At 38.7% G+C, this 18,229-nt stretch overlaps 1 protein-coding gene across 1 annotated transcript in view; it reads left to right on the top strand.

The window, feature by feature from the left end:
* Positions 1-18,229, top strand: part of USP54 (ubiquitin specific peptidase 54) — a 70,939-nt gene that overhangs the window by 23,711 nt on the left and 28,999 nt on the right. The window contains exons 4-9 of the mRNA XM_009322440.1: positions 6,296-6,430; positions 9,369-9,482; positions 9,644-9,726; positions 12,145-12,250; positions 15,692-15,838; positions 17,238-17,387. Of these exons, the coding sequence (XP_009320715.1) occupies positions 6,296-6,430; positions 9,369-9,482; positions 9,644-9,726; positions 12,145-12,250; positions 15,692-15,838; positions 17,238-17,387 (735 nt within the window). The remainder of the gene's footprint in view (positions 1-6,295; positions 6,431-9,368; positions 9,483-9,643; positions 9,727-12,144; positions 12,251-15,691; positions 15,839-17,237; positions 17,388-18,229) is intronic.

Genomic DNA, 18,229 nt, shown 5'->3' with positions numbered 1-18,229 from the left:
CCTACTTTGAACCGTTGGTCTAAAGGCGACATTCTCTTCCCGTTGACTTGAGAGGAAGATAGTCTTCAATAAGCTAAATTTAGCCTTTGAATAATACCAAAGAAGTTGTATTTTTTCCACACTTTTCTTGGCTTGCTGCAACTGTTTCTAGGGATTTTGATGTCATGCACAGTATTTACTGTAAGTGTTCAGCTAGCTCTATAAATATTATTTGTAATTTTAAATTACTTTTATTTATAAAATGAGAGATCACAGGACAGTGATGTCATTCCTGATATCAAATCACATTTTATTTTTGCACTGCATTGAAAACGTCCGTTGCACAAATTCTTCAAGTGATTTTAAAACTTGTTGTGCTACCTGGCTATGTTTATGTGGCTACAAAATGAACCTTGAAATCATTCCAGACATACGTTCATTGGTTATTTTGAAGGAACTTTGCATCAATAGATAGAAAAAGACAAGGCAGAGCTGCAGACTCTGTGCTGGGATCCCAAACACTGTTCCTTAAGATGTGGCATTATTTAAGTGGTTTTTTTCAGAACACAAGCTGTCCTTACCGCTATGCGGTTTGCCTGCTGTAACACTGGAACAGCTTTTTGATTTATTATTAATGTTGAAGTCTACTGTGTTCTGTTTTATTTTCCTTTTTCTAGAGCATGACTTTGCTTTGGTATTTGTTTATCACAGCTGGAAGAGGGCAGGAAGGGGGAAATCCGTCCACTGTACTGAGCATGCCAGAGAGAGTTTGTTCTCCTTCCAGGGATTGTACTGGGAGCTCCATAGTGCCAGGATATAGGACAGAGTGTTTTTTGTAGTTTGCAAAGAAGAATGCTCTATTGATTGATAAATTCCAGTAGGGCTGGTCTTTTCTGTAATTTTGTCATGTGCAACAAAAGCAGGAAGAATGTGAATTTCTGTGTAGAAATGATGTTGTTTTCTAAGGTGAAAACTGAGAACAATAGGGTATTGGAGTGCTTCAAAGAAGTGGAATGACTATAGATCATGGTTCTGATTAGCCACTTGATTGAAATGGAGGTATTTGTTATGAAAAGTTCATTATATGGTTGAGACAGTAATAGGTTCGTTGCAAAGATTTCATTCTCTTGTTTTGTGCTTTTTTCCAAATTAGGATAGTATGTCAGGGTAAAACAGTATTAAAAATACATAAAATAATTACTCTTATTGTTTAAACTTTTTTTTTTTCAGTTGGCATTGCCGACAAATAAACTAGCAGCAAGTACAGTTTCCTGAATTAATAAACTGGTAATTGAAGCTTCCAAATAATGACTGCCTCTTTTGATCTTGATCAAGCAGTTAATAAATTGTCACCTAGTTGATGTGGACACTGTGATTTGGGTTTCTTTTCCTGACACCCTCCTAAACAAAACTTGCAGAAAGTATATTTTTATTTGATTTTGGTAGTAGCCAGGGGCGCCTGACTTTACAGTCCGTATTGGGGACCTATGTTAATGTTTAGGGCACAGTGTGAGTGAAAATGGAAGAGAGACTGTAAAAGACAGGAATGATGGAAATCTAGGTTGATTGTTAACAGACTTGGAGGTTTGGAAAGAGATCCAAAGACACAAAACCAAATAGACCTAGAATTATTTGCACCCTTGAAGGCGAATGTAACATGAGGAAATGCGGGGAAGAAATGTGAGCTAGTGGAAATACTGTGGGTGGAGGCTGATGTCGTTGGATAGGAGAAAAGTGATTTTAGCAGCCAGAATTTTTATTGAAACAGGTTGTTGTACTGAGTAAGAGGCTGCATCAAGAGAAGAGTGTGATGTTCTGGATGAGAGATCAGGTACTGTAGACAAGAAAAAAAAAGTCCAATGAATGGAATGGAGTAAGAAGGGTACGCTATTGAAATGGAGAGAAAGTTTAAAAAAAAAAAAAAGAGAAAAAATACTGTCATAACTGAGTGACAGCGAGAATAATATTGATATGTTGAGCAGTGAGAGAAGGATGAGGATTGGCCATGTTAATATTTGTAGCTTCTGCTAAAAGGCGGAAACTGTTCATGTAGGGAATACTAAAGCGTTTGGGGGGAACGTGTTTTGTTCTTTGAAAGAAATACCACACCACCAGCACTGCAGCGATATCCCCACCCAGAAGGAACTTCTGCACAGTGCTGGAAGAGAATAATTAGTTCTCAGAAAGCTGCCAAGGACAGAACTCAGATTTACAGTGCATGGACACTGGTCTGATTCAGTAGCTGTTGCCTGTTGTCTTCAGCCATCAATTTATTCTTATGCCAGCCTGCTTCTACATGCTTGATTAAAAAGTCGTATGTGCATGTATATCAAGTCTGGGGTTTGTTTCATCAGTATGGTTAGATACACATTGCAGATGTCAATTTACGCCAAATAAATTGAACACTTCTTTCCTAGGGAGAAAATGGATTCCAAACACTGTTAGAGATAATTTGGAGCAGATCTTGTAAACTATGGGGGGATTCACACGTATTTCAGTTTTCCAAATCTTTAAAATGTAAAAGAACTCTAAAATGTCAATCCCATGAATTACCTCAAAGAATAATTACTATCTTTATTCTCTAACGAAATGAAGAACAACTCGGTTTATGATCATGCATGTGAATTTTAGCATTCTGAAATAGAAAGCCAGGTTTTAACTTGAATAGTTGTATGATAAAGGTTCCTTGTCTCAAACCTGAGGTTGTTTTCCTTTGAAGCTTCAGAAAGTTTATGTTGATTCCCCACACATCCCAAACTGGAGGAGATTATTTTGGGAGCCCACTGACTCTGCAAGCCCTTGTTCTGATGTATGTCAGAAGCCCAGACCTGTAGTAGAAAGGAGACGAAGCTTCCAGTTAGAAAACTAGGAAAAAACCTTCTGAATGGTAATAAGCCAAGTGAGGCCCTACAATAGATTGCCTGGGATGGTTAAGGAATTTTCAGATTTGGACGCCTCTGAGAGCAAGCTGGCGAAAGATCAACTATGTAATTGTAGTTGATCTTGACTTAGTACTTGGGGAAGGACTAGGCACAACTAGATGGACTTTGGCAATTTATTCCTCTTAAAGAACGCTTGTGCTTCCTAATTCTGCTGTCTCTGCTACCCTTTCCAGACCTTTGAAGATCTGTAGGGAAGGGGATATGGAGGGAGATGGGCTTCTTTTTTTATATAGACCTCAGCAATGCAGTGTAACTAGAAGATATACTTCCAATCTGAAAAACCCCTTGCTCATGCTGTTCTTTGTCTTGGCTCGTAGACTTACCAACATGCCAAGAATAGATCATCAGTGTAGAAATCAAAGTGCTGCTGCTAATACAATATTAGTAATTGCTCAGATTTTAAGTTAAGCTAACTTTTTTGTTCTCTATCCTTGATTTTAGTTACTGAAAACTGGTAAAAAAGGAGAGACTTCCCTTGCTTGTGAAGCTTTTAGCCGTATATTTTCATATTGTTGCTGCTGTGAGGGATACGCTCATTTGTGTTCGAATGTAGTCATTGAGAGAGATCATCAGTGTGGTGAATGCACTGAAGGGGTTTTCACTATCTTAAAATTCAGATGAAGTAGTTCTTGAAAGAGAACAAAGTTTGAATGTTTCATATATAAAGTTCTCATTAAGTTCAGAAGCACTTGGAGAAAAGGTGTCATGAAAACTCCTGGGGCAAAATCAGCAGTGCTTTCCTGGTCTGCACCCAGCTGGCTTTCAGACCTGTATATGGAACAGATGTGTTAGTGATTAACAGTATCACTCAAGGGCAAGACCTGAAATTAAGGAGAGAGATCTGACTGAGATAACTTAAAGTGATGAATCTGCAGGAAATGCCATACCTTGTCCATCTAAGGCTGAGAGACAAGAAAGACCTGTTCTGAAGGTGAACAAAGAACCTGTCTTTGTGTTCAAACTGCTTTTGACTCCATTGAGGTGCTTTTGGGACTTTCTACAAGCATTGTGTTCCAACGTGCTCTAAACTGCACTGTGCAATGACATGATAAGATTTGATCTTTATTAGATTAAAATGCACAATTACTCACTGGTTTTAAGACTTTTTTTTTTCCTTGTAATCTAAATAAGACTATACCATTGAGTGCTATGTCATTACAAATTCTAGGAAACATTCTTCTATGTAATATTGGGATCTTTTACTTCCTGATTTTACATATTAGAATTCTTCACAGAATCTTTGATGTTACTGAATTATTTTTGTTCTGTGGTTGTGGTAGCAGATGTCACAGTTTTCTGCTGTTTGTGAAGGCTGTAATTATTTGTGATGCAAAAAAATTTAAAATGCAGGATCTTGTGGAAAACAGTTGTTTATAATCATCAGGATCACTTTTTCCTTACTGGATCTCTTTATGTTAACTAGTAGGTATGTTAACAGGTAAAAAAATAAAGTATACGAGGGTAAAAAAAAAAGTATTTCTTTAAAGACGGAAATTTAAAATAAGAGTTTCGGTTTGCTTGCTTGCTTCTCCTTTTACCTATTTTGGAGCCTGCATTGATTCTCTCTTCCCCACCAAGAGTGCAGAGCCATTTCAGAGCTCTCATTGAAGCAAACCGGGTCCTGTCCATCAGTTCCCTGCAGTGGGGTTGCGTGCCAGTCGCTAGGCAAGTGTCTCAGTTTCCAGATCTACGATAACCAGAAAAAACACATTTCTAAAGCACAGTTGTGAATATTTTCAAGTGCTCTTAAATTATTTAATGTAAAGTGCTGAAGCAGGATGGAACTATGTTTCATTGCTTTTTTTTTTTGAGGTCCACTGAAATGAGAAAATTTACTAATGAAACTTGCTCTGTTGTCAGTGGCAGAAATGGGGATCAAGGTTGTTAAGTACAGAGACTTTGTCGTTCTTTGCGTTTTTATGTATGTATATATAAAAGGTAACTGAGGAGAGGTATTGGCTGTAATTCATGAAGTGTGAGACTGCCTCACAGCCTTCTCTTCATTACCACTTTCCTCATCATTCTTTGATACTCTAATAAAGGCAATGTTAGAAGAGCTATGGGCTTCAGCAATATATTTGCAATTAATATAGATCCTAAGTATGCTGGGGAGAAGCTTTCTGTAACTAAGGGAGGAAGTGATACATGAATCGACATCGCTACAGATTCTCAGTATAGATTTGAAAGAAAACCAAACAGGCAAACCAGTTTGAGGCTGGCTTTCTCCTTGTTTGACTAAGTTTAGAAGGCAGAAAAGCCAGGTGGTGCACAATTGAAGATGATCCTTTTTTTCTCTTGCAGTAAGAATGGAGCTTTTCTGCAGTCTTTAGGGAAATTGTGAGGAACGGTTTATAGGAAAGAACAAGCAGAATTTTGAGATTGACACTGATGAAGATGGTTGCCTGTCATATGAAATGAGGTAGAAAGTAGAGCAGCGTGGTGATGGAGACAGAATGGTCTTGTATGAAAATAAGGGCTAGAAGTTTTTACCTAAACTAAGGATCTTGCATACAGAATTATGTTCCTGTTTTTGTAGGAGGGCACAATGAAAGTTAAATAACTGTTCAGAAGATCTTTTGGATATCTCGCACACACATGTACCCGCATACACGCGCACACAAGATAAAAGTGGGGTTTTAATCAGTTGGGAATATGTACTGAACTTTCATGCATATAACCCACGCTTTAGAAAATAATTCGTCTTTATAGAACTACTTGTCCTTGCAAATCACTACCCAGATGACCTGCGAGTTAGTTACGAAAATGCAGGTTTATGGCAACAAGTAAACAGCTGGCCATGCATAGGAACTGCTATTCGTGTCGTGCCTTTTCCCTCCTGCATGCTTACCCCAAAATCATCTGATTCTTACCCGCTTCTTGAACTTGCTGGAAGGTAAATTCCTTAAAGAGTGCAAGCAGCAGGTTGTGGCTGTTTAAGGGCTAAGACATTTGGAAAGAGTTGCTTGAAAGAGGAAAGAAGGCGGCATGTGTAAGAAGAAAGCTACTGAGATGGGAGTGAAAAAGTGAACCGGAGAGGGAGAAATAGGAATAAAAAGTGAGGAAGTTTTGGTGTCCATTGTATTTGCTTCAGGAATCAAATTTGGAGGAAGATCCAAGGGGGATTGACACTGAGGGAAATTACCCCAAAGCTTCCCACCCTCCCTTGGATATGTAAAGGAAAGGAAGGAGTACACAAAGGTGCATATGATTTCAAAGGAGGAACTTTTAGGATTTTCTCTTGTAGTCTCTGTACAATACAAATACCTGTGTGTTGCTTGATCAAAGTGAGTTAAAGGTTTTTTGTTTGTTTTCAGATAGCTTGAGTCATGTTTTGAAAATACAGTAATTTAACTATCTTTTTGTTTTCTTACCAGAGTATCTTCAACCAGTTTCAATGTAGCAGCGAGAAGGTACTGCCTTCTGATGCCCTGCGCACTGCTCTTGCAAAGACATTTCAGGATGAGCAACGCTTCCAGCTGGGCATCATGGATGATGCCGCTGAATGTTTTGTGAGTATAACTGAAAGATGGTTTGACAGGCATAGATGTGAACCCCCACTACACAGTCTTCCCCCCCAACCCCGTTCCTCCCCATATTCCAACAAACCTTGCATGTGTTGACTGGAAAAGTCCACAGAGATATCCCCAAGCTTGAAGTGATCCAGTGGGGAACAGCATTTGGCTTTAGAGTCATCGCTAATGATTTTGAAATGGAAACATGAATGTTATCCATTTTTACAGTTGCTTTTCCATATGTACTGCTTGCAGGCTCAAGTGTGTCTTGGATATGAATTGTAAAAAAAAAAAAAAAATTGCACTGAAAGAATGATCCAGAGTTCTAATTTTAAGGATCACCTCAAAAGGGTGAAAGGACATTTTGTTTGCCAGTTATTCTGAAATCATGTTTTCACAAACTCTAAGGGAAAGTAATAAATAAATAAACCAAACACAACCCAACACAGTTGTTTATGTTTGTAAGTTGAGATAAGCAACAGTAAAATGGATCAGCTCCAAATATTTCTGTTGCTGTATTTGTAAACCATCTGACAATTTTTTTAGGCTGGTTATCTCACCAGTGTGGTCGGGAGATGGCTTTTACACAAATCTTACATCCCTAGGTTTACCCACCTGCTCTCTTTTTATACTCAAACTCTTTCTTGGCATCCATTACGTTAAGATTTTATTCTTACCCATGTTTCCTCCTTTTCCTTCTTCACTCTCCTAAATTTCTTTAACTTAATTAGGAGGTATTTTTGTCTTGCTGACCTATTGGCTGCTTCCCTTTTTGGAAGTTATAGTGTCCATAGGGTGGCCCAAATGTGTTTGTATCCTGCTTGGTTGTTAACAAAGATGTTAATTCTTAACCAAAGTACAAACATACTGGATTTGCTGCTGCAAAGTAAAACTTCTCTCAGGTAAAGCACCTATCAGAGGTGCTAAATCTTTCATTTCCTATGCCTACCTAATTTGACACTTGCAATGTAAGAGATCATAGAAATGGGATAAATGCATCTGGTTGACAGGTGGCTGAACATGAGCCGGCAGTGTGCCCAGGTGGCCAAGAAGGCCAACGGCATCCTGGCCTGTATCAGAAATAGTGTGGCCAGCAGGAGTAGGGAAGTGATCGTGCCCCTGTACTTGGCACTGGTGGGGCCGCACCGGCTCCAATACTGTGTTTAGTTTTGGGCCCCTCACTACAAGAAGGACATTGAGGTGTTGGAGCGTGTCCAGAGAAGGGCAACAAAGCTGGTGAAGGGTCTGGAGCACAAGTCTGATGAGGAGCAGCTGAGGGAACTGGGGTTGTTTAGTCTGGAGAAGAGGAGGCTGAGGGGAGACCTCATCGCTCTCTACTACTATCTGAAAGGAGGCTGTAGTGAGGTGGGGATCGGTCTCTTCTCCCAAGTAACAAGCGATAGGATGAGAGGAAACGGCCTCAAGTTGCGCCAGGGGAGGTTTAGATTGGACGTGAGGAAAAATTTCTTCACCGAAAGGGTTGTCAAGCATTGGACCAGGCTGCCCAGGGAAGTGGTTGAGTCCCCATCCCTGGAGGGATTTAAAAGACGTGTAGATGAGGTGCTTAGGGACATGGTTTAGTGGGCATGGTGGTGTTGGGTTGACGGTTGGACTCGATGATCTTAAAGGTCTTTTCCAAATTTTATGATTCTATGATATAGCTATTATAGTTTTTCTCTTAAACTAAGTGGACTGATAATGGGCTTATGATAACCCAACATATCCTGTGTTTGCAGAATACTTATATAGCAAAATAGTATAGTTTAATGAGCTCGCTTAAAATGGAAATACATCGTAACAATAAAGCCTCAAAGTGAAATAAATTACATCAGCCTACACAGGAGCCCCTGTGAGCACAGTTATGTCAAATCATTGTATGCAGTCCAGCACTTGAACAGAGTTCTGTATGTAGTAGAACGTGGGAACTTTTGATGTCGTTTCTTCCTTGAGAAAGCTAATCTAAATAGCCCATCTAATACTGCTGTGGGATTCCCCACAAGCAGGTGTGTTAGGTTAACCGTACTGGCACAAGGACAGTTAAAATGGGTACAAGTTCTCTTTTGAGGTTAAGCTTTAAGGCAGAGATAATTCCATTGCTTTTCACTTAGTTAACCTTTTCAGCCCTAAAGGCAGAGATTTAATTTAAATGGCAGAAGCACTTAGATTCTAAAGTTCAAGGGAAATTGTACGAGGTCAGAGCTATTTTGCTTGATAATTAATCTTGACCTGCTATTGCAGGCCTATAAACCATCCAGGCAGCTCATAATGATAGTGAAAAGTCTACTGCTGGAAGAGGTGTTAGTTACTTCTGGCACTCCCAGAGTAATGCTGGCAGCAGTGGGAGGAGAGGAGAGCTTAGGACAAGAACTCATGGGAACTTGAAAAGAGATGGAGTTGTCTGAAATAATATCTAGAAAATGTTCAGTGCTTTTGTTTCATGCAGAATTTAGTCTGCCTCTTCATTTATTAGTTCTCCCCCTTTTTGATAGAATGTAGATTATTTGACATATTTCAAAGCCCTTGTGGAATATAGACATTGATTCGGGTTACTTTGTGTTGATGAGGAGAAGTTAGTGGCAACCCAGTGATTTTAAAACTGCAGAGCTGCTCTGCCTGTTACATTTGGTCAAATCCGTTGATGCTTGAGAATTGGACAGAATCATCAGTGACAGAATCTTCAGCTGTGCTAGTAAATAAAATAAATGGTTACCTGACATAGCATTTCAAATCAGAAGTGGTAGCCATTTTTTTTATACCAAAGAAATGCCAACTTCTTTGTTTTCTACGCAACTTTCAAAAATTTGCAAGAGCCTTCTGCCTCTGTAAATAACGCTTATAACATTATTGCATCTGACATGCTTTTGTGATTTATATTTTAACTTTTGTCTACATTTGAAATGATCTAATGCTTTTTTTTGCTTCTGTCTTTGGCTAGGAAAACCTGTTAATGCGAATTCACTTCCACATTGCAGATGAGACAAAGGAAGATATTTGCACTGCACCACATTGTGTTTCCCATCAGAAGTTTGCGATGACCTTGTTTGAACAGGTGAGGTAATGATACATGCTTTATACAAATCACCAGTTCTCAGGTTTCAAATTTACACTCCTAAGACATGCATTGCCATGGTAAAAAAGACACAAGCAGAAGTGTTGCTGTGGAAATACCTGTTTAATCTTGTCAACGTATTATGTTTTCTTTCTCTTTAGTGTGTTTGTACCAGCTGTGGTGCCACCTCTGACCCGTTACCTTTCATCCAGATGGTACATTATATTTCCACAACCTCACTCTGGTGAGTTGAGATTTTTACAGGGAAGAAAACTTCTCTTTTTTTATACTGGTATTGCAGTTTGATCTTTACCTTCACAAGATTAAGTGTCCAGAACATGGTTTGTTCAAAGTTGGTGGAGCTTTGATAACTATGATAAAGAATATGAGAATTTAGTGGAGCAGAAGATATCTATTTAGGCACGGATCAGTGTGTCTACTTGTTTATGATTCTGAATCTGACAACTGTAGTGGCAAGGACTCGTGTACATTTTGAAAGACCTTAATATGTGAGCAGGTAAGTTAAGAAGCAAGATAAGAAAAATAAAAAGTAATTTATGCTGGAAGGGACCTTTGGACATCTACGCCATCCTCCTGTTCAAAGCAGGGCTAACTTCAAAGCTAGATCAGGCTGCTTGGGGATTTGTGCAGCTGAGTTTTGAAAACATTCAAGGACAGAAATTCCATGACTTCTCTGGACTGCCTGTTCCAGTGCTTAACCACTCGTTGTGAAATTTTTTTTTTCCTTATATCCAGTCAGAATTTTCCTTTCTGCATCTTTTGCCTCTTGTCCTTCCTCTGTTTGCCTCTGCAAAGAGTCTGGCTTATGTTCAGCTTGTCTACCAGCTTTCTGCGATGTTGCTCCTCAGCCACTCAGTGCCCAGCCAGTACTGCTGCACTGCGTGTTCTCTGTCGGAGGTGCAAGACTTTGTATTTCCCTTTACTGAATTTCATGAGGTTCCTGCCAGCTTGTTCCTCCAACCTGTCAAGATCCTTCTGGATGGCAGCACTCCCTTTCTGTATATTGACTGCTCCGTCCGGTTTGGTGTCATCTGTAAACTTGATGTGGGTGTATTCTGATTCATCATCCAGGTTGTTAATGAAAATGTTAAGTAGTATCAGCCCCAGTATTAACCCCTGAGGAACACAACTCTTAACTGACTGCTGGTTATGTTTTGATCCTCTGAGCCTGAAGGTCCAGCTAGGTTTTTGTCTGCATTGTATTCTACCCGTGTAGTCCACACCTCCCAGTTTGGCCACAAGAACACTGTAGATGACTTGGAAACCTTGCTAGAGACCAAATGATATTAACTGCTCTTGCCTCCTCAACAGAACCCATCATTTTATGATAGGAGGTAATCAAGCAGATCAGGCATAATTTGCCCTTGGTAAATCCATGGTGGCTGCTCTCGCTCACCTTCTTGTCCTTCATATGCCTGGAGATGATTTCCAAGGGGATTTGGTCTGTCATCGCCCCAGGTACTGGAGCAAGACTGACCAGCCTGTAGTTCCTCAAATCCTCTTTCTTGGTTGGAGAGGAACTTTGGAAAAAGCTCTTGCTCTTTCCTTTTGGAAGAAGCTCTTGCTTTTTCTACTTATTGGGGAACTCCCCTGGTCACCATGACCTTTCATTAAAGGAGATGGTGCGCAGCGCAATAGCTCTAGCTCTGTAGTGGTTCGTTTGAATGAATGCTAGAGGAGAAGTCTTCTTTTAGTAGGTGGCTGCTCAGTTAAAAGCTGCTTAAATCTGATCGAGGCAGGAGTCTGTTATTCGCTTCTGTCTTGAAATTTTGATTGGGATGAAAACGTCTCTTTGTTTCTTGTCCTGCATGTGAGACTTGTAGTTACAGAGCCCAAAAAAATTGTCTTGAAAACTGCTGGTTGCTGTTCTCATGCAGATATCCGTTAAAAGCTACCACTTTACCAGTGTATCAGGAGTATTGTAAAGCATTCCCCCTTGTGGCTGCTACCTGCCGTTCCATCAAGCTGTAGTTTTTCTTTAGGTTACCAGCAGACACTGTGTATCAAAATATTATTTATTAGAAAAACAAGAAAAGAATTATGTAAAAAGTATTCAATATTTTATATGAAATAGCTCAGTAAATCTTCTCATGCATTATTTTAAAAACGCCAATAAATAGTGATATATTTACCTCAAACCATTTTAAGCTTGAACATGCTTTGAGCACTAGTATTGTTGTGTACTTATTGTCATCTTCCTTTCAACTTGGACAGTGAAATCAGTTGGGTACCATGCTGTTTTTTTGTCTATAGTTTTATTATTAAGGATGTGCTTTACTGTGCTACTTTACTAGGATTGTGGTTACTGAAGGGAAGCATTTTGAAGCAAGTTTTTCACTGTTAAATCCAGTATTTATCAAAATGCTACAGCTTGCTTTTAAGATGTAAATTTTAAGCCAAACTAGAAACTGTTTCTATTTTAAGTTTTACTTGTTTTCTTTATGCAGTATTATCATGGAAGGTGTAGTAATTTGCACTTAATAATTATGTGATTTTTCTGTACTACAATATTAAATATAAAAAGTGTTGTGTATTTTAAGGTTCTTCTCAAATTTAAGTGAAGTATATACTTAGTTAATGTGGGTTTGGGTTTTTATTTTATTACTAAACTTTTGTTTTCCATGCTTTCTGTATACTGAAGCAATCAAGCTATTTGTATGCTGGAGAGACGAGAGAAACCGACTCCAGATATGTTTGGAGAACTACTACAGAACGCCAGCACTATGGGAGACCTGCGAAACTGTCCAGTTAGTATCCTTAGCTTTCCTTTTTGGGGGGGACACAGACAGGACAGAAGAGGTTTAGTAGATTACACTGATGTGTACCTTCAACTCATGAGCATTTTCAAGGTTTAGCTCATCATAATGATAAAAAGGGTAGGTAAGAGAGTCTTTTTTGGGTTTGAATTCCGTACCTCTCAGTTATTCAATGGAGGAAAGGAAAAACTACTGATGTGGAGTTCTTCTTTGACTAGACAGACACAAGTAGTGAGAACAGGAATAGACATAGTGTTTGGATGGAAACTAAAAATGAATGTTTCAGAAAGTTAGAAACCATGAAAAAAGGTGATGAGGGGGAATAAATTGGAAATGCTTACATTGCTGCCAGGGAGTGGCCACACAATCCATTCCTGTTCAAGCTTGTGTTGCTGCTAGAAGTACCTATCATATGTTTGCTGTTCAGCTTCACTGAAAGTTGGTGAGGCTTCCAACACTAGCATTGCGTGAAGCTGCAATCATGCTGCTTTCATCCTATGATGAAAGTTCTGGGATCTTACCTAAAGAAATGGAAATGACAAAGAATTTGGAGGCTGTTGTTTTTATAGGAGATTTCTGTATGTTGACAGTGGTTTTGATTAGCTAGGCTTTTTAGAACAGTGTTCCCACAGCTCATCCAGTTTCTCTGGTGATTATTTCTGTTGAGGGTAGCGTGCTTCATCTGTAACAATAGCATGAGAAAAGAAGTACTTATTTTTTGTAAAATCTTTTCAGCAGTACCGTGCTATGGCACAGATAGCAGAACTTTTGTACCGGTCACTGTAATCGTGTACAAGATCGGTTGTTTTGCCTAGATAAGCTTCCATTCAACTTCATTACTACCACCTTTCAGTTGGAATAAATTGAACTGTTGACCAAACTGCTGGTCAGTGTTGCATACAGCCAAAATGTTGGTCAGAGAGAAAGAGAAAAGGATTGCCACTTCCCACTGCCAGAGAATATCCCAACAGTGAAGAGCTTATAGGCTACACAGTATATCTGCAAGAGCTATGCCAAAGGCAGGAATCATCACAGAAAATTTGAGGGAGTATAGGTTTGTGTTTCTGAGTGAGGTTTGCTGTTCAGCGTGTGGGAGATACTGACCAGAAAGTGTAGGCTGTAGTTCTTGTGAGTGATGACTGGCGTTTAACCACTCAAAAACAATTACTGCAATGTCCAGTTGGTAGTCACAGGCTATTCTTAAAAATGTTCTCTTCTGCTATGCAGTAAAAGTCTGATAAAATTCAGCTGAATTAAGTCCATGTATCAATTGGGTAAAGAAAAATAAATTTTTTTCACGTAAATAAAATAATAAATATAAAATGACTTTTTTTTAATCATAAGGGCTTGATTTCTAAAGCAAGAGTTTGATATCTTGTTCTGCCTTTTAATTTGAGTGTGTCCAGAACCAGGACTTTAGGTAAGTATGCAAGAAGAGTTATCATCAAACTTTTTTACATATTGAGTAATAGGTAGGGCAGGAAACAGCTGCATAATTGCTGCTTCATGTAATGCTACTGTTAGATGCCTCACCAGTCCTCAGTGAAGCAGTACAGGCTCTAACAGGAATGGCTTGTGTGCCTATTCCCTGGGGGCAGTGTAAGTATTTCCATTTTGTTCCCCCCACTTTCTGTAGCTTATAACTCTGAAACATTCACTTTTAGTCTTCATCGAAATGTTATTTTCTTTTTTTGGAATATTGGCAAATAGTGGCTCACTTATCTGAGTAAAAGAAATAAAGATATTGTATTGTTGTTTAAAAGAGTCATATGAGTCTAGCTATTTAATAACCAAAGCATGGGAAATTTAATAGAAAGACATTCTTTGTCAGGGTGAGCTGCTATTTAACTGTGAAGTAATCAGTTGGACAAAAATGCTTGCTAGTACTTGCTGCCCCTTTATTTTTCTATTTGGGAAATTCTTCTATTCAGGCTTAGCTAAGGGTGGCCTAAAAGTCATGTAGGGAGGCTTTTTATCAGGATGCCATATTCCTCCTGTCTTGCAGAAAATGCTGATGTTAGCTAGCTGAAGCAAAGAAGGCAATTTGAGAGTAAGATTTGTTTGTTGTGAGGTAGTCCACAGGAATGCTTGTACTTTGAATGACCCTTGCAAAATATGTGTGAATATAGTAATCTTAATATTAAAACCTCATATCTACATTTAAATGTCGCAGTCCTCTACCCGTAAAATAATCCGTCTTCATTGCCTTGTTGTTAAGCTCATTTCTTTCTGTTTTTTTAATTTTTCATTTTTGTTTCTCATTGATAATTGGGACTGAAATTCTGGCTAATTTTCTAGATTGCCGTGGGGAAGAAATGCTTTATGATGTTTTCCCTGGTTGTAGTGTCAGGAATTATTATATCCAATTGTGAAACTGGTCTCTGCAGAGATGAGAAACTATTCTCAGTATGAAAATGTTTTTTCCTGGAATCTTGCAGAGGTACCTTTATGACCTACCACAAGGGGAAAGTGAGTGTTGCAAAGGGACTTTGTTATAGTAGTGTTGTGTGTCGTGTCCCCCGTCCCCGCCCCCCCCCCCCCAAAAAAAAAAAGGTAATGCACTGTTTGCTAAAATTACAGCGATAATCTCTTAATTCAGATGGTGAGCTTTTTTCATGATGCTTTAAAGATGCCCACAATTCCAACAGGTGATGGATTGGAAGGACCACTGAGAAACGTCTTAGCTTCACAAGCAAGCTTATCTCTGAGAAGTACTCTGGCTAGAGAGTGAGGAGAGATTGGCCAGTCAATAATAAGCACTGGTAGTTATTTAAAAAACAAAAAAATGGGAGGGGGAAGGGAAACAGGAAATAAGAAATGAAGACCTGCTATAGGTTAGTAAAGCACCTCTTATCCTCCTGATCTTCCAGCTGCTGCTCTCATATTTATATGAATACTGACCTAACCATCCTGTCTAAGATGAGATACTTGAGGTACCTTGTAGAACAACCACCCAATTTTAACAGCAAAGCAGCACCTTGAAGGTTTTTCTGACGCTGTCATATAAAGGATCAGTCTCCGTAAATATGATTTTTTAATCAGAGATTCTGATCAAAAGAAAGTGAGCTATCCTTCCAATTCCTAAGAATGTTTTTGGGGTCTTTCATGTATGCTTGTGGGGTTTTTTTGTGTGTTTTTTTTTTTTTTTTGAATGAGCCTCCTTTTGCGCTATACCTTTTAATCATTATCAGTAGTATGAGGAAGAATCAGCAAGTGTTCATGTTAAAGCTTGTGAATACCAGATAGTCTTGATAACGCTCCTCATCTGTGACATAGGAAGCTCATATCTTGACACTGAGCATATTATATCTGCTGTGTTTCACCACCACCTCTTTGGAAGCTGTACTTTTGAAACTGGTACTTGTTAGTGCCTTGCCCTAACATAATAAGAGAAGGATTATATTCCATGTTTTGTTTTATTTAAATCTTCAGAGCAACTGTGGGGAAAAGATCCGTATTCGTCGTGTGCTGATGAACTCTCCACAGATCATCACCATTGGCTTAGTTTGGGACTCGGACCACTCTGATCTGGCTGAGGATGTGATCCACAGCCTGGGCACTTGCCTTAAACTGGGAGATGTGAGTTTTTTGTACTTTGACACTACCTACAGACAGAGTCTTTCTCATGGTAGTCTATAGTAGTGGATTGAGAAAAGTAAAAAGTCGCCGTCTTTATCTTTTCGGTGTCCATAAAAAGAGGAATAGAGGGCAGATCCGAGGATCTGTTTCTGGATGCTTCACAAAACCTGTAAAAGTGCTAGTGTAGTTGCATATTCTCGAATTTCTGAAATGACTGAAAATTTAAAATTACTCCAGAAAACAAAGCTTGTCTGAATCAAAAAATATTTTAAAGTGCAAGGAAATTTTGCTTTGGGGTTTGTGCTATTTCTATGAAAATACATATGTACTCTTTCATTTTGAAGAACAGAAGTTTATTTCTTTTTTTGAAGACAAAATGTAGTTTGGGGTTGTTTAGTGTTTTGGTTTTTTTTTTTTAACTTTAAATCCTCTTTTCTTTGAAGTGTGTGGTCGTAACACTTAAGAGTTATTTATAACTGAGCAGTCTCTGAGAGATGGTGGCTGGCACTGTGTGATTGAATGATAGATTATATTAAGTAGTGTTTGGGATCCAGAGGTTTGTCCCCTAGAGGATTCACTTATTCTATGTTAGCTGATGCTTTAGAGCTGGATTATTGGTATACCAAATTGTAGCTGTGTCTTATTGTAGCATTGAGTTATTACATTAAAATAATTTAAAAAAAAAAAAGTGTATATATATATATAAAAAAATGCATTGGCCAGTGCGTAGTGTACCAAAATTAGTGCAAGTTAATGGAGATGTGGTTATGAAACAGTGTGGTCCTTGCATAGTAAAGCAGTAATGCACTAAAAAATTACTCCTGTGCATTTTTAAATAAAACATGGTCAACTAAATAGTCAGAAAACAATTTTTTTCTGTGCTGAATTCTTTTGACCTACTAATGTCTTCACTTCATCTTTTATGTGGTGATGTCATAAATTTGTCTTTGCTTAAGTCAGAATAAATGCTAGTTGTTCACTGTCAGAACCGCTTTGTTTCTACAAAGCAGAGAGGAATGAATGTTTTAAACAGTATTTGATATAATCAGCAAGCCTGACGCAGAGAATACAAATTTTCAGAATAGAACCACACTTCGAATTCTGAAAAGGTATTATATCATTGTTGTAAATGTCTTCCTCAAAGTACAGCCACAGTCTCCAGGACTGACTCTTGAGCATCTGGTGAGTTGATAGGAGTCTGTTCCTGGTCTATGTCACTGGGTTTGCTTAAACATTGGTTAATTACATAAGTATTTATTGCCTTTTTTTCTCTATCTCTTGAAGTAAAAACCTGACACCTCTCTGTAGTACTTTGAGGTCTTCAAACACAAAGCAGTATGTACAATTCTGGGCATTTTATTAATTTCTCCTTTCATTTTTCTTACTTCCCTTCTTGAAGCTCTTCTTCAGAGTAACTGATGACAGAGCAAAACACTCAGAGCTGTATTTGGTGGGAATGATCTGTTACTATGGAAAACACTATTCTACCTTCTTCTTCCAAACTAAAATCCGCAAGTGGATGTACTTTGATGATGCTCATGTCAAAGAGGTGAGAAAATAATGTTTACAAAAATAATCTGTTAGAAATGTGTTAGCTACTTGTGTGTAGATCCATACTGTTTTCTACAGATTTTGAGAAATTTTGGCTATTTTTCCACTCAAGATCCATAACTCTGTTGCTCCTTCTTCTGAGCAAAGTAAAGCATTCTCAAGAAAACTTACCAGAAATCTCAGAAGCCCTATTCTTAGTTCTGTTCTGTTGGCTGCCAGTCTTGCTTTTCTGCTGTTGTTTGAAAACCTACAGTTTGCTTGTGCGCACAGCTAACATACCTCTCATTCCCTTGCTGACAAGCGGTATAGCTATTTAGTGCCTGCGTTTTGGGTTCTTTGTTGAAGTATCTAGATATCAGTCTTCCCTAGTGGTTGCTGCCAACAACCACTGCTGCGTCTTCTGTTAGTGCTTCCCTCTCGCCCCTTTTCACCAAGCATGAGGTCCTGGACATTAAAGATACCAGTGCTGGGATCTTGGCACACCGTTATTACATCCCATTAGTTTGTTTGGCATTATTTCACACCACTCTCCTTTTATTCCTTCTAGTCATGGAAGCACAAAGATGAGAGAGGAGAATTTTCTCCTGTATTCGTGCCAAGCACAGTCTCAAAGGGAAAGCTCTAATCCTTGCATTTGTTCAGCCACATTTCTCTGCAGCAAAACTTTGCCAAATATAGGTACTGCAATGCTTTAGTAAAATACTCGTGTGTGGAGCAAATTTGTCGGAATAGATGTCCAGTGTATTAGGTGAAACCTGTATTAGTACATGGGGAAGATTTTTTAGATTAATATAACTATGAATTACTGCCTGGCCTATCAAAATGCTTGCAGAGGTTCTG

Source organism: Pygoscelis adeliae, unplaced genomic scaffold (genome assembly GCF_000699105.1).
Source record: "Pygoscelis adeliae isolate BGI_AS28 unplaced genomic scaffold, ASM69910v1 Scaffold244, whole genome shotgun sequence".
NCBI lineage: Eukaryota > Metazoa > Chordata > Aves > Sphenisciformes > Spheniscidae > Pygoscelis > Pygoscelis adeliae.
The sequence above is the reverse complement of the archived record's forward strand: the minus strand, read 5'-3'. Positions and strand labels throughout refer to the sequence as shown.